Source organism: Zootoca vivipara, chromosome 5 (assembly GCF_965207765.1).
Source record: "Zootoca vivipara chromosome 5, rZooViv2.hap1.1, whole genome shotgun sequence".
NCBI lineage: Eukaryota > Metazoa > Chordata > Lepidosauria > Squamata > Lacertidae > Zootoca > Zootoca vivipara.
In genome coordinates, this window is record NC_142588.1 from 35102403 (window position 1) to 35119332 (window position 16930).

Below are 16930 nucleotides of genomic sequence, written 5' to 3' on the forward strand. Positions count from 1 at the left end.
CAAGGAAATCTATCAGAAGACTGCAGTCCCAATAGTTTTTCGGTGACAGGGGGACTCTTAAGGTGGAATGGTGAATTCTAAAGCAGCCACGGGAAGACTGCAAGGTTGGGGGAGCCATTTTGTTGTTTACTAGAACTCTGAGGTCCATGAACCAAAACCAGGTGTGAATTGCTGGTCTGGGTGGTTGGGGTGGTGGTGGAAGCAATTGTCTACTTAGCCACTCCAATTGGAAAACAGCCTTTACCAAAGGTGTCATGGACTTCGAAGACACTGAACTCAGGACGAAAGGGAGAAATGTGCTAAGAGGAAGGCATGCTTGGCAAACCCTCGCCATGATTAACTCCCACCTGGAAACCTTTATCCCCACTGTGGAAGGATGTGTGGATCCAGAATTGGCCTCCACAGTCACTTACGGACTCACTGCTATAACCCTGTTTTGGAAGACAATCTTACTTGGCTACGAGTGATCGCCAAAGAAGAAGACACTGGGATGACCCATATGCACAAGTACAATCTTACATCTGAATTGTACAATCTTACATCAAGGATTCTAACAGCTAATTTTTGGGTGGTGGAGGAGCCCTTTTATTGATAGAGGTTTGCTTACTTGCTTATATATTGTATGTATAACAATCTAACAATCTACTGTAACAATCTACCAGTGGATCTCAGTCTACCATTTGTCCATCTAAAAAATGCTACAGAATATGGGGGTGGCTCCAAGGCCACCATCACAATGTAATGCCTATTTAAAAGTGAAACACCGCTTGCAGTGGTGGCACTAGCAATGAAGCATTGCATCCTCAATGGAGCCTGGCCCAGCCAGCTCAAGGAAAGATAGAACATACACATTGAGGATTCTCTTAGACAGCATCTGATCTTCTTGGAAACTGTGTGCAGCCTGGAAATGGTAGTAGCTCTGTCCCTATAGCAAAATCCAGCTCTTTCCACAGCCCTGACTTCTTATCTAATGTTTCCTTTAAAGCTACTTCAAATGCTAGTTGCCAACTGCCACATTACTGTCAGCCATACTGATTCCTTGCAACCAATTGGCAAGAACTGGAGCACTTAGGAATTGGGAACGGGTTTACTTCTGACCAAGTAATTAATTGGGTAGAGAGCAGCCAGCACATTGCTCCTTATGTCTCTTGGTGTGTGAAAAGGGTAGATTCGTTGCTTAAAATATGGAAATAAGGAAAGGGCTGTGGTGGCATCTGGCTTGGAGTGGATTTCATGGTCTAGTCCAGCAAGGTGATTCACATGCTTGCCTTCGGCAGTTGGTAAGGAAGCCTCTTCCCTTCCCTTTCTGTGCTTTCTCTCTATGGTGTGGTTTTCTTCACTAACTTGAGGGCTGCATCATCTGGAGCCAGTTAGTTTTGCAGGCAGCTTTGGAAGTGCACCTGCTCTGTTCTTGTGGTATGCTGTAATCTGGATTGTGTACATTGCTCTGTAGGGGCTGGTGGCCGGGTGGCCCTGACTTTGGGGGAAGGTTTGGACAAGGTGACCGTTGAAAGTGACTTTGGCTTTTGGACTGTGAACACGCCATACATTTAAAGTGCATGCCTTCTTTGAAAGAATCCCAGGAACTGTAGTTTGTTAAGGGTGCTGGGAATTGTAGCCCCGTAAGAGCTAAATTACAGTTCCCAGGATTCTTTTGGGCAAGTCACATGCTTTAAATATATGTAATGTATGCAGCTGTAGAAAAATGAGGCTGCAATAGCGGTTCACACAATTATATTCTGTGTTCTTACTTGTTATTGCTGTCATTCTGGTTTTTTTTTCAAGATCTTAGTGTTTTGACTGATTCTACATTGCTTCTGAATATTACAAGTGGAAAGTAAATTTGATACAGTATGTGATAATTCCCAGTATATAGCTTTGGAGATTAAAAAGTAACATTATTCAGCTGAAACCCTCTGGGTCACTTATCGTCCGGGGAATCACTTTCATTATCTAAAACTTTTTCAGGGTGTTCCTCTGCAACAGATGTGGTAAACACATCCTTGGGTGTGATGGGGGTAGAAGGAATCCAGCCTTCCCTATTTAGGGCATGAATATTCCACAAAGCTGCCCCTGTTATACGACGGCTTCCTCTTTCTCACGATTAAAAGGACCATTCCTTTCCCATCTTTCTGTTTGTCTAAAAATATAATTAAGAATATAATCAACCTGGTTTAATAGTAACTTAAGACCTTAACCAAATAAACCCCAAAACAGGACCCAAGCCACAAAGCACTCTCCCCTCTTGTGGTTTCCAGCAACTGTTATTCAGAAGCATTTCTGCTTCCTTTTTTGGAGTCAGAGCATAGCCATCATGACTAGTAGCCATTGATAGCCTTTAATTTGTCCAATCCTCCATTAATTTGTCCAATCCTCTTTTAAAACCATCCAAGTTGGTGGCCATTACTGCCTGCTGTGGCAGTGAGTTCCATAGTTTATTCCCTGTGTGAATAAGTACTTTCTTCCAACTATTATTAATCCACCTCAACACACTATTATTGTGCCTATGGCATGTTGTAGAAACCCGAGAAACCCCCCAGTTTGGAAGGGCCCTGAGCTTTATGAATAGGGCTTGGGCTGCACAAGACAGAGGAACTGAAAATAACCAGCTGGAGAAATGATATCGTCTCTCTCCTGCTGGCACAGCAGCAACATGCAATATTTCTTTGCATCACAGTTAGTTCAACAATAGTTAAATGCCTCCCTTCAGTAGATCGAATGCCTGAGAATATAGCAACGTGAACTGCAATACTAGTTAAGCATGACTTTTCTAAGAACCATGGCAGCAGCTCTGGAGATCCTTTGGTGTCCCTAGTGCATTCTTGGGCCATTTAGTTCATATTTACAGAATAAGAGGCAGTTAATTGATTCTCAACCTTCACTTGGGAGCAAGAACCTCCTGCATCTCATCTAACAGTTGAACACCTGCTTGGTTCTCTCTAAGGCAAGAGGAAAGGGGCATGTATCTCTTTCAACCTTGTTGTTGCAATTTCTGTTATCTCTTTTGAATGGATAGTACAAAGCAGACACCATCCATTTGAACTCTCTAACGCTGAACTACAGTTTTGAACCATGTGCTTGCTTTAAAAAAAACAAAAAGCCCAAAGCCAGCTACAATAAAATGAAAATACCTTACAGAAACTGGTCACTGATATATAAAGGAAGAAGATGATAAGTTAGAGCTAGACATAGTCATACTAAGTGGACTGCATTGAAAACACATTACCTTGTAATTAGTAGAGAACAGCGTGGTGGGATGGAGGTTGGTGTGGTGCAAACACACCGGCTGAACAAATCAAGCCTTCCTGCTTGTGTGTTTGCAGCACTCTGATTTCACCTCTACCTCTTGCTTCCCAGTTAAACTGTAGTGACTCATCTGCCAGGAGGTCAGGTAAGTCCCTCTGCCCCAAAACACCATCCACTACTGCTGCTAGCATTGTATACTTTACAGAAACCTGTCATTTATCCCCATGGGGGATTTTCAAAAGAATTCATTTTAAAAGTTGTTATTTTTCTTTACAATGCAAATCTTATTTAAACCCAACACTTTGGGTTGTTCTCATTCATTTCCACTAATTAATATGTACCTATCTTCACAAAGTGTCATATGCTTTCCACCATCAGTGGCACATAATGCATTGTAATCAGTTACTGTTTGGATCTTCATACAACTCTGCTAATCTGGAGAATAATAATAAGACAACATGCAGAGAAAAGTGTTTTCAACAAAATTAGTCAAAGCATTAATTGAAAGTGCCCTTTGGAAATGTGGCAATGAAGCGGATTTATTAGGTACAAGTAGCAGTCTTCTTGAGATCTACTGGAGTGTACTAGAGAAAGCATGAATGAGAGAAGTCAAGCGGAATATACTGTTTTAACATAAAATTTCATAAAACACTGTTTTAAGTCAATGAGAGATTGGACTGTGCACTAACCTCTTCAGTGTGTTTACAGGCTAAATCTTGGTGGCATTGTTTTGTCAGAGCATAAGTAGGGCTGTATTTGTTCTGAGATTACATACAAACACTCCCCAAATCATGGAGTTTGTCTGTGCTGGATCCAGGCTTTAGGAACCTTTGGGGAAGAGGGCACCAAAGGGCCCTCCTCCTTGCCACTGTTGGGATTGCCCGTTCACCTGACCTCAGCGGCGGAGCTTCATGCTCTGCCACCGGGGGCGGAGAGCAGGTGCACTGCCCCCAGTGACATGGCACGCGTTCTGGGGGCGGGGCACGGCAAGCGTTTTGGGGTTGGGTGCGCTGTGCGCAGTGACGTGGCGGGCATTTTGGGGGTGGGGCGTGCCGTGCGCAGTAACGTGGCGTGCGTTGGGGGCGGAGCGTGCATTTTGGGGGCGGGGCGGGCAGCGGCGATGGCGCCCCTGGAATCACGTCACTCGGGGCGCACCGCCCCCAAGGCCCCTATCTTCCTACGCCCCTGCCTGACCTCTTCCCCTAGGCCTTATCTTATCCAATTTCTTGTCAAGGGGAAATACAAGATGAGTGGAGATAACTGCTCACAAACTTTCTTCTCACTGTTGTCAGCTTCCTCGCTTGGAGGGTACAAGTGAACAGACATGATCAGCTCAAGGAGGAGTGGGACTCGGGGGTTCTGGAGTTGGCTCTCGCCCTGCATGCTGAGGGGTATGTATGGGCTGCCTGATTCCAAACCTGAGAGTTGCATTCAGTGCAGAAGCCAGAAATGGTTTGGGCAATGTCTCAGAAATTAGCAGGCTGGTTGAGTAGCATTACATGGGACCCATTTGGCTTTGATGCCCTATGACTCCTTACGATACCTCCTAAGCAGTAGGAACACAGTAAATCACACAGGTTCAGCAAATATAGCATAGGCGTCAACTTCCAGATAGGAAAATAAGGGAAAATAAGGGATCAGCGGCGGTGCGGCACCGGAAGTCGCTTCTACGCATGCCCGGTGCCGGGCTGCCCATGTCTGGGCACCAGAAATTGCTTCTGCACATGCTCAGAGGCGATTTCTGAAGCCAAGTGAGTGAGCAGCCAGCCAGGAGCCGGGACATGGCCGCCGGCGCCGGCAGGAGCTGCAAATCCGGGGGATTTACGGGATATTTTTCAATTCGGAAGACCAGCGGGAAACGGATTTAAATCTGGGGGTTTCCCGCGAAAAATGGGAGACTTGACAGCTATGAATATAGTCAAACAAGAACCTGTCTAGTCTCATATTATTGGACTACTACTCCCATCAAGCCCAGCCAGCATGGCCAATGGGGAGGGATGATGGGAGTTTGAGTCCAACCACAAAAACAACTGGAGGACAAAAGTTTCCACATCTTACATTTAGAACAAAGGCTTGTGCATATTCTCAATATTTGCCCCTCTCTAGTGCTAGTTCGCCTCTGAAGCCATAATCATTTTAAAGTAGTGGGGTAATGCTTTGTTTCTTTAATATCCTACTGCCTGAATGAAACCTCTGTGTACAGTTTATCATAATTTATACTAGAAAATGCTGGGAGACACTGTCTCCAGAAATAGATATATATGGTGTGCTTTTCAGGGGGAGTGTTTGCTGATGCAGCAATTAATGTCCAATACATCTGATCAGAGCTATAAGTCATGCAAATCCTTTGTGTGCACCTAGTGGAATCCATATCCTTAGAGCCTGATGTGCTGGTAATATTTTGCTGCGGCCTGGGGCTGCCAACTTAACAATGACAGCAACTACAACTAATTAACACTTTACTCAGACAGAGTTGGATTACGAACAGAAGTTTCAAGCTGTAATGAATGCAGAATCATTCCCTGGTGGTAATAAGAACAGATGCCTGAAGTGATAATAAATTAAACAAAAAGAAAGAAAGAAAGAAAATACAGAAAACAACTTTAGAGTACATCTTATTTATCAGTCTTATACCTTCCTTATATTTATTTATTTGCATGTGTATGGCTTCACCCTGTGCAAAGCAATATGGACCCCTGTCCCTCAAAAAACCCCATTATCTGTAACACATGTATCCCTGTTCTAAATCTGTCCCTCTGAGATTTTAGTCAAAGACAAAGAAAAGGACTGATGGGAAGCTACTTCTAAACGTGTAGACTTTGGTAGAACCGGCATTGGTAACAGATGGAATGCACAGCAGTAAATAAAAACCAGATCTCAAACGAACAGCAAGTCTCGTAAGAGAAACAAGTGACAGAAGGGCTACAAAAAATGATGGTGAAGATATTCTGATGCTAGGAGTTCTCTACATCTGAGGAAAGAGGTGACAACGTACTTTGAGCCATGTCTTCACAGATCATTCTAGCACTTGTAATTTTGCACAATTCCCTTGTTAAAGGTAAAGGGACCCCTGACCATTAGGTCCAGTCGTGACCGACTCTGGGGTTGCGCGCTCATCTCGCATTATTGGCCGAGGGAGCCGGCGTATAGCTTCCAGGTCATGTGGCCAGCATGACAAAGCCACTCCTGGCAAACCAGAGCAGCACATGGAAACGCCGTTTACCTTCCCGCTGTAGCGGTTCCTATTTATCTACTTGCATTTTGACGTGCTTTCGAACTGCTAGGTTGGCAGGAGCTGGGACCAAGCAACGGGAGCTCACCCCGTCACAGGGATTCGAACCGCCAACCTTCTGATCAGCAAGCCCTAGGCTCAGTGGTTTAACCACAGCGCCACCTGGGTCCCTAATTCCCTTGTTAGGGGTGTCTTATTTCAGTCTTCACCCAGGGACTGGGCTACAACTTCCATCAGCCCCAGCCAGCATGAATCTGTAGTCCAGAAATCTGGGTGGGGGTGGGGGGGCACCAGGTTGGCGAAGGCTGCATTATTTCTTAATACATGTATTTTATTAGAAAAGTTGGTTGGCTGCTTTATAAGTGTAAAACTTGCTCAAGGTCACTTAAAGAATGCAATAACGCACAACAAACACGTGGACCCAACACCCTCGGGTCCATGTGTGCCAAAGTCTGTATGGGCACCTGAGCTTTCTGTTGAAATCAGAATCAGAATTGTAGTGTTGGGAGAGACCCTCGGGATCATCTAGTCCAACCCCCTGCAATGCAGGAATATGCAGCCCTCCCAAATGGGGATCGAACCTGCAACCTTGGCGTTATCAGCACCATGCTCTAACCAAGTGACCTACAGATACTTGTATGTATTCCTGAGTAACTTGTTCATAACTCAGAACATTTCAGGCAATTGTTTACTGAACTAAGACATTTCTAAAGTGCTCTCTAAAGAAGAGCCTACTGGATCAGGTCAGAAACTCATATATTCCAACATCCTGTTCTCACAGCGGCCAACCAGTGAAACCCAAAAGCAGGACTCAAGCATAACAGCACTCTCCCCTTCTGTGGTTTCCAGCAACTGGTATTCTGAAGCATTCAGCCACCAATCACAGAGGCAGAGTATAGCCATCATGCTTAGCAGCCATTGTTAGCCTTTTCCTCCATGAATTTGTCCTGTCCTCTTTTCAAGCCAATCCACTTGGTGCCCATCACCATAGGTTAACTATGAGCTGTGTGAAGAAGTACTTTTGCCTGCCTTGAGTCGTCCAACATTCAGCTTCTGCGGATGTTCCTGAGTTCTAGTGTTACAGGAGAGGGGGGGAAACATTTCCCTATCCACTTTCTTCAAACCATGCATAATTCTACACAATTGTATTGTGTCACTTCTTACATTCTTTAATGTATTTTTAATTTTTGTTGGAAGCCACACAGAGTGGCTGGGGAAACCCAGCCAGATGGGTGGGCAGAGTACAAATCCTTCTTCTTCTTCTTCTTCTTCTTCTTCTTCTTCTTCTTCTTCTTCTTCTTCTTCTTCTTCTTCTTTCTTCTTCGTGGAGCCAGTGTGGTGTAGTGGTTAAGAGCGGTAGACTCGTAATCTGGGGAACCGGGTTCGTGTCTCCGCTCCTCCACATGCAGCTGCTGGGTGACCTGGACTAGTCACACTTCTCTGAAGTCTCTCAGCCTCACTCACCTCACAGAGTGTTTGTTGTGGGGGAGGAAGGGAAAGGAGAATGTTAGCCGCTTTGAGTCTCCTTTGGGTAGTGATAAAGCGGGATATCAAATCCAAACTCTTCTTCTTCTTCTTCCTCCACTACTGGTAGAACGGTCTCCCTCAGGAGGTTGTGGACTCTCCTTCCTTGGAGTTTTTTTAAAGCAGAGGTTGGTTGGCTGTCTGTCATGGATGCTTTAGGTGAGAATCCTGCATTGCAGGCGGTTGGAGTAGACGACCCACAGGGGTCCCCTCCAACTCTGCAATTCTATGCTTCTGTGATTCTACCTGCACCTTGAACTTAACTTGGGAGCTAATGGGCAGCCAGTGCAATTCTTTCAGCAGCAGCATATAACATGGTGGCGATAGTCTGCACCTATGAACCGTTGTGCTGTGACTAAAACACTCCACCTGAGATTCTGGAAAGCTTCTGCCAGTCAAAGTAGACAATATTGGGAAAGAGAGAGGATGAAGAAAGCTCCCTATGTCCCTGTTCTGTATAGGACCAAACTTACTATGTACAGCTTACTATGCGTAAGACTTGGTGGGCTGGGCACAACCCAGCCAAAGTTAGTGGCTATTAATGGTCCAAATGTTTGTGGAACTCTTTTCTCTCTGCCCACAGCCCGGCTATTTGCTTCTCTATAAGCTTGAGTGTTCCTTACCATCCCTGCTGCGCTGCACACAGCACTCAAGCAGCTCCACTTACAAAAGCCTTAAGGGAAGTCTAAGACACACCCTGTACCACAAACTGTTCTGTGGCCATTATGGTTTTGTACTACTAGTCATGGGTGGTGAAGAGTAAGATATTGCATATGGTGCTGTGACTCAGATAACTGGAAGTTTTGTAGGAATGTTTTCACTTTAGGTTGGCTTCCTGCCAGCCTCTAGACAACTTGGTTCCACACCTGCTGAAAGTGGTCATAAAGGGAGAGTGGTTTTTTAAAAAATTAAAATCTAATGTGCTAGTTGTGTGGTCTTTCAGCATGCATTGGGAATATAACCGTCTTTTTCTGTTCATCTATTGATCTGAATATAGGAAATGTGTCCAGTACTCATAGCACAGAGAAGTAGTCTGTAGTGCATTGACCACAGAGACAGTGGTATCTCGGGTGACAAACACTTCGGGTTACAGGCTCCGCTAATCTGGAAGTAGTACCTTGGGTTAAGAACTTCGCTTCAGGATGAGAACAGAAATTGCACGGCGGTGGCGGCGCAGCGGCAGGCCCCATTAGCTAAAGTGGTACCTCAGGTTAAGAACGGTTTCAGGTTAAGAACGGACCTCCGGAACGAATTTAATTTGTAACCAGAGGTACCACTGTATACTGTATTGTATTGGGTCAAGGGATGTCATAGATCATATGAGATGGAGGTCCTGTTCATTTTGCCACAGGACTCTTTGGTGTGTATCCTAATTAACTGCCTTTACAGGTTGAGAATATTAAGCTATGATAATAAACCATGAATCTGTAGACTGTATTTGGCCTCTTCAGAAGAGTTCCTCTAGTACGAATTGATAGCTCTTGGGTTGTGAATTGACTAGTGACATCCAAGGTAGTGCAATGCAAAATGTGTCAGGATGGAACCATGCTTGTACTGAGAACACAATTGTGGGCTGCACATTGGACCACCCACTACTACATACTGCTAAACGGAAAACACCAGGATTGGGAGATGTCTGTGAGGGGTTAGATAAAGCAAAACCCTGTGGCAGGAGAGAGAGTAAGGAGAACTCTGTTGTTAGTGGCTAGATCAAGCTTGCAATCAGAGGATAGGATTTTACCAAGTTTTCAGTCTCAGTACTTTGGAAGAGGAAAGCAAATGTGTTTCAGTTCTGATCCCCTCCAATTAATTTTAAAGCTTGCACACAAAATTTGTGGCTATTTTTAAAATTCCCCAATAGTGAATGGAGAGGGGGAATTGCTTTGCTTTACCTGAAGTTGTCTCTGCCACTGATCTGGAGTCAAATTGTGCAGCCTGCAAAGTGCTTCAGACTGAGTCAGACTGTTTTCTGAAGCACCAAACTGCAATCTGATCTGAGTCTTGTGGTTGGGGCACACTCCTAGCCTTTGCTTAAGAGAAATAAACCTAGCAGTACCATTTCACTGTACTGATGATACTCTTATTTCAAAACCAGCTGAAACCAAAGTTTTCTGAAGCTACTTCACTAAGTTCTCGGACAGATTTTTCAAACAGAATTGGGAGTGACACCTGCGCTACCTTTTCTGCTTTCTGACTTTAGAGAAAGTTGTAAAAGTTGCTTGAATCACAAGGAGTCTGAAAAAAAGCCTGCTGTGTTTACTCCCATATAGCTTTGAGCTTGTGAGCCTGGAAGAGAAATAGAGCAAAATGACATCACTGGATGGTGCCATCAAAAGCTGCCTGTTGGCTGGGCAGACAGACTGAGTGCAAGCTGCTTTTTCTGAGCTAAGCGTTGGTTTAGACAAACAAGACAAAGTCTGCATTGTGTCATGAATATGATCAGAGCTACAGGCCTTATTCCCACGAGGAAGAAGTGGAAAGGGATGCAACTTTCAGCTCCTGTGAGCAGCTACAAAATACAGTTCAATGACATAACCATTTTTATTGTTGAGAAGAAGATGGGAATGAGCAGAAGGACATTCCTGATGGATTTAGCAAGAAGAAAAGGCTTCAGGGTGGAAAATGAGCTAAGGTATGGGGGGGGGGGGAAACCACCACTCCACCCTCACCATTCATTAGATTCTTTTGTATGTAGACTTGGAGCTTAACATCTTTTGCTGACTGTGCAGTCCTATGCATGTCTACTCAGAAGTAATTTATCCCAGGTAAGTAGGGATATGGGATTGCAGCCTTAGCGTGCAAGGATGTGCTTATATATTCTGTAGCTGTCTTTTAGTAATTTTTCTGTCGCTTAAAAGTTTGGGAAATTGTCATGAAGATAACGAAGCAAAGAGATCTGAATTGAATAATAAGTGGAATAAGTGGGCTGTTTAGCAACATTTCTGTGAAACTTCACTTAGCATTCGAGTTACATATTTAGTTTGATGTCTATATAGCTTCAAGGAAATGAATGTTCAAATGCACTCTAGTTCAACTGAGGTATATTCTGCATATATGCATAGGCTACTATTCTTGACTGCTGCAAGAAACTAGCATCCCATAGGAACATAGGAAACTGCATCATACAGGATCATACCATTGGTCCATCTAGCCCAGTATTGTCAACACTGGCTGGCAGCGGCTTTCCTAGGTTTCAGGTGATCAAGATGCTGGGGATTAAACCTGATACCCTCTGCATGCAAAGCATGTAGTGCCACTGAGCTTCAGCCCTTGCCCAGATGACCTTCATGTGAGTCTTCTTCCTAGCTTTCAGCGTAGAATCATAGAATTTTAGAGTTGGAAGGGACCAGAAGGACATCTGTAATGCAGGGATCCCACCCAACATGGGGTTTGAACCCACAACCCTGAGATTAAGGGTCTCAAACTCTACCGACTGAGCTTCCGCCTTTCCCCTCTCAATGGCCATTTAGAAAAATTCTAGGAAAATGTGGGAACCACAACAATAGTGGCTTCCAATTCTGAAATCCTCATGGGACAAGTTACCGTATCAGTTCTGAAGCAACAAGAGTCCTTCATTTTACATTACTGCTTCTCAGAAGACTATTCAGACATTTCATTCTTTTAATGATAAAGGAATAAATTGGTTTCTGAACAATTTTCAGATCACCAGCCTGAAGACACACACACACACACACACACACACACACACACACTCTCTCTCTTTATCTTCCTCCGTTTGTTATGTGCCGACACATCCCTAAACTCTGCACCTAAATGTATTTGTAGAGTTCACTCATAAAATCTTTTATCTCCCTTTCTGCTAGACTGAATAGGCAGTTCTTTCAAATGCACCTTTTAAGAGGCTGATGTGCTTTGGAGTTCCATTCCGTCATTATTTTTAAATCTTTTCTGATCCGGGCTGAACAGAGTATTGCAAATAAAGGCCTCTTCCTGTGTCTTTTGAGTAAACACAGACATACTTCGCTTTCTCTTCTGATACATCATAGTCAATGGCATCCACAACAGACTGTGTGCATTCTTTGCCACCATGTGGCTGGTGAATAACGGTTGTCCAACCAGTTGTCCCAGTTGTCCAACCTCTTTTGTCATTCCCATGCTTTAGGTCACCGGTGTAGCAAAATTGCTCATCATTTTTGCTCTTAATTCTTTCAAATAGAATCTCTCAAGTAGAATATTAGGAGTGCATCCCATTCATCTCGCAAATCGGGTTCTCTATTCATTGAGAGCACGCGTTGTGGTAGGGGTTAACAGGGCATCTCCTGGGTTGCTGGGCAGATTAGTCTAATGGCCAGAGGGGGATTGGACAGTTTGTTTGGGGGGGGGGAAAGTCATGTTGCAAGTTAATGATTGATAGTGATAGCGGGTATAAATTCTTTGTGTGCAGCTTTTAGTTTCACTGCTTATATGGATATTCTGTTTAAGGAATCTTGGGGCTCGACGGGCTCTCGTCTGTACCCCCGCAAGGGGCTAGGGCCATGCAAGAGCAAGATCCTCAGGGAACATTCAGGGAGAGGTGAAGGGCCTGACACACGGCTCCATCATCTTTCAGGGGGTGTTTACCTACTGACTTCCCTAGACGGCTAGGGATGTCAGATCTGTCCCAGGGCGGGGGACAGATGGATGAACCAATGCCTAAGCATTTGGTTGTATTTTAAATGAAGTTGTGGCCAAAATAATGCCAAAAACCTTAAACTTAAATTGCTGTGTGATGTGTGATTTATTGGGGGAGGGGGATGTCCTGTGACCTCGACACACAATGGCTTTCTGATCTCCTTCCATACCGACAATGGTTCCTGACCTAACATGATGGTATGATGAAATTTAATCAAACATGCTTGTACCTTATTTACCAGCAAATACTAATTGCACATGTAAAAGAATGTGCAGGGATGGTGAAATGGATGTTCCAGATGTTGGACTACCACCATCCCAAGCCAACATAGCCCAAGGTTCAGGGATGATGGGAGTTGTAGGACAACAACATCTGGAGAGCCACAGGTTCCCATACTTGCTCTAGTGTGACCAAGATACAGAACTCAAAGCAAGCCTATGTTAATGGGGGCTGGCATGGTTCCTGGAAGCTCTATTAAGTTATTTGGGGCAGAGTAACTGTAGGCTTGTGGAGGTAGTACACATGCATTGCAGATTTAATCCTTGGTATTTCCAGGCTAGGAAAGATGCCTGTGTGTGTCTGTGGATGGCAGAGTTTTTCTTCTTTGGGGATCACTCATAGCCGAGTAAGATTGTCTTCCATAAACACGGTTTTAACAATGAGTCTGTAAGTGACTGTGGAGGCCAATTCTGGATCCACAAGTCTTTCCACAGTGAGGACATTGGTTTCCGGGTGGATTTGCCAAGCATGCCTTCCTCTTAGCATGTTTCTCCCTTGCATCCTGAGTTCGAGTGTCTTCAAAGCCCACAACACCTTTGGTAAATGCTGTTCCCCAATTGAAGTGCTCGCAGGCTAGTGTTTCCCAGTTGTCAGTGTTTATACTACATTTTTTTAGATTTACCTTGAGACAGTCTTTAAACCTCTTTTGCTGACCACCAGCCTTATGCTTTCCATTTTTAACTTCGGAATAGAGTAGTTGCTTTGGAAGATGATCATCAGGCATCCGCACAACATGACCTGTCCAATGAAGCTGATGTTGAAGAATCACTGCTTCAACACTGGTGATCTTTGCTTCTTCCATTACACTGATTTTAGTTCGCCTGTCTTCCCAAGTGATGTGTAAAATTTTTCGGAGACACCATTGATGAAATCTTTCGAGGAGCTGGAGATGGCGTTTATAAGTGGTCCAACATATAGTAAGTTTGGTAGTACAATAGCTTTGTGAACAAGCATTTTGCTTTCCCTACGAATGTCCTGGTCCTCAAACACTCTGCCCTTCAATCGGGAGAAAGCCACACTCACAGAGCTCAGGCGATACTAGATTTTGGCATCAATGTTGGCCCTTGTGGAAAGATAACTGCCTAGGTAGGAGAAGTGATAGACATTATCCAACGTTACACCACTGAGTTGGATTTGTGGCGCTGCACAGGAAAGATACCTGTGTGTGTGTGTGATGGCAGAGTTATGCCTTTGGAGCAAGGAAAAGGTGGAGAAAGAAAATTTTGCAAATATGCTTCATATTGTTAGTGAGGAAATGGAATGCATCACTTTGTTTTCCTGCATCCGTTCTGAATTCACTTCAGCCAAGACCATTTAACCGTCAATTTTAAAATATTGTCAACAATATCTGTGGAAATCCTGCACTTCTTACATTTTATTATTTTTTGCCAAGAAGATGATGCAGCTGTAAAAGCATCAGAGGAAACTGTGGCACTGTTGGCTGAGCTGCTGCTGTTGTGAGTGCAGAAATGGCAAAGTTCCCAGATCGTCAGCTTTATACATATACATTAAATATACACATTTTATATAAAGGGATATAAACCACAGGAAGCAGAAGTTAAACATCTCTAACTGAAATTTGTTGTTGTTGAGACAACAAGGCAGAACCTAGCTCTGTGTTGATAAGAACATTGATGCACAGTGAATCTGATGACTCAGATATGTATTTAACTTAGGAAACATATCCCATCTTTCCTCTAAAAAAACCTAAGCTTACAACATCCAAGGAAAAATGCCATAAAACAAGCAATTAAAACAATTTATAATCCAAAGCAGAAGCAGGATGACAATTCTTTGGATCCTCCCTTCTATAATATGCCTGACTAGTGGGATTTCAGAACTGGCATTTCAAGCTGTATTAGGGTCAAACTGCACATGACCTTCACTGTGTAGTTCTCCCTTGAGTGCACCATCCCTCTCTTCCCAGTTGCCCTGATAACTGGACTGGGCTCCCGGCAAGCTGGGTAGAGAACTTAATCCTACACGCCTCCCTGCTGCAGCCTGCAGTTTGCACTGCAAACCAAGCTTTCTGTGTCTGTGACAATGAGTCCTGTTTCTCTGAAGTCAGTTATAAGAACATAGTGGTGGGTATTGACCCAGCTCAGGCACATGGTGTAGTGGCAAAGGCAATAGTTGGTCGTATTGTGATGGTTTCACTCCTGCCTGCAGGGTTATACTAGAGGGTGGTTGTTCAGCTCCATGGCTTTTGTCCTGTGGGGTCATGGCTGCAATTATCCATTCAGTCTCCTAATCTTATTCAATGTTTGTATGTAACTACTGGGAGCTGCTCTTTGGCTTTTTGGAGCACCAAGTTATTAGTACAGCTCTGCCTCTCCATTCCATCTGAATCAGGAGAGGCTGGTGCCTGAAATCCGTGAGGACGAATATATTGAGGATGAATCCTGATAAGGCAGAAGTGCTGCGGACGGGCAGTTCCTGTATCTGGGAATTTGGTGGACAACCCTGTTTCTGGGAGCAGTTGAAATCCTTCTGAAATAACAGGTTCATAGTCTGCGGGTACTCTTGGATTCTAGTCATGTCACTGGAGTCCCAGGTGGCTTCTATGCCTAGAGGTGTTTATGGTCATACTAGGCTGGTTTGGCAGCTACAGCTGTTCCTGGACCAGGATGGCCAGGCCTCAGTAATCCATGTTGTAGTGACTTTCATCTGATCTACTGCAATGCACTCTATGTGGGGCTGCCCTTGAAGGCTGTCAACATATCCCAGCATTCTCTGGAAGGCATTGCTGTGGCAAGTCAAGTCACTGTGCCACTGCAGCTAAATTTGACCGATTGGATCTTGCTTCCATTTGGTGAGTTAATGCCTCGCCATATATTTCCCATATGGCTCATGCCACCTAAAATTATGCGAGAAGGTGCTATCCTATTCGGGCGGTAATTTTAGAAACAAGTTTTGGAAAGCGTCTTAAACGGCTTAGCACGCTATCCCTCAGAAAGCCCATTTGAAGCCCATTTCCTCCTCAGTGAATTCTGGGCCCTGTAGTTCACACCTCACAGGGTTACAATTGCCAGAAACCCTTAACAAACCACAGTGCTCAGAATTCTTTGAGGGAAAGAATGTGCTTCAAATGTCCTTTAAAGGTATAGTCACTATGCAGTCCCTGCTCTGCCTGGATTATACCAGAGGACTGGTATATTGAAGATCACAAGCCTGTGGGCATCAGGCACAAGGCTTTTGCCGGTTTTCAGCTGCCATATGTAAAAGCTTGAGTACAGACAGCTTATTGAGAAATCCCAGCAGTGGCATTGCTTGAAGTGTTCGACCCAACTGTCTCTTAACTGTTATGAAGCTCCCAGTCAACGAACAGGCACACCATTAATTCTCAAGGCTGTCAGGTAGCCTTAAGGAGGCTCTTCATTGCAACAGCATGTGGGCAGGCCAAATGTTTTCAGTGCTGCAGGCAATGGTGGGGAAAAAAAATATGTGCCTTAAGGGCATCAATTGATACTGAGTGTCAGAGGAAAGTCCAATCTGAAGGTTACAGGTAGGTAGCCATGTTGGTCTGACGTAGTTGAAACAAAATAAAAATATTCCTTCCAGCAGCACCTTATAGACCAACTAAGTTTGTCATTGGTATGAGCTTCGAAAGCATCGTGGCGTCAAATCACTTCCCCCTGTTCATTTTGTGGACAGCAAAATTTCAGGCTATTCTTGATAACTGGGAGAAAGACTTTTTTCCTTTATGTTTGTTTCTTTCCTAGTGATTCTGTCACACACATTGTGACTGAGAATAATTCTTGCACCGAGATCTTGAAATGGCTACAAGCACAGAAGGTGGAGGACAGTGCGAGATTCAGGATCCTGGACATCTCATGGTTGACAGCCTGCCTGGAGGCGGGAAGGCCGGTGGATTCAGAGAAATATCGGCTTGTAAGTAAAATGGACTCAGTTGAAAGCAACAGGTTGGGCAACACGTTGGAAAAGTCAAACCACAAGTAATGGGTGGTCGGGCCAGAATACTTAGGTTTAAATGGATTTGAAGGCTGGCTTCACCA

At 44.3% G+C, this 16930-nt stretch overlaps 1 protein-coding gene across 1 annotated transcript in view; it reads left to right on the forward strand.

Annotated features, from left to right (window-relative positions):
- The first annotated feature begins 10431 nt into the window (after positions 1–10431).
- Positions 10432–16930, forward strand: part of DNTT (DNA nucleotidylexotransferase) — a 108194-nt gene continuing 101695 nt past the window's right edge. Inside the window, exons 1-2 of the mRNA XM_088669871.1 lie at positions 10432–10634; positions 16637–16805. Of these exons, the coding sequence (XP_088525997.1) occupies positions 10432–10634; positions 16637–16805 (372 nt within the window). The remainder of the gene's footprint in view (positions 10635–16636; positions 16806–16930) is intronic.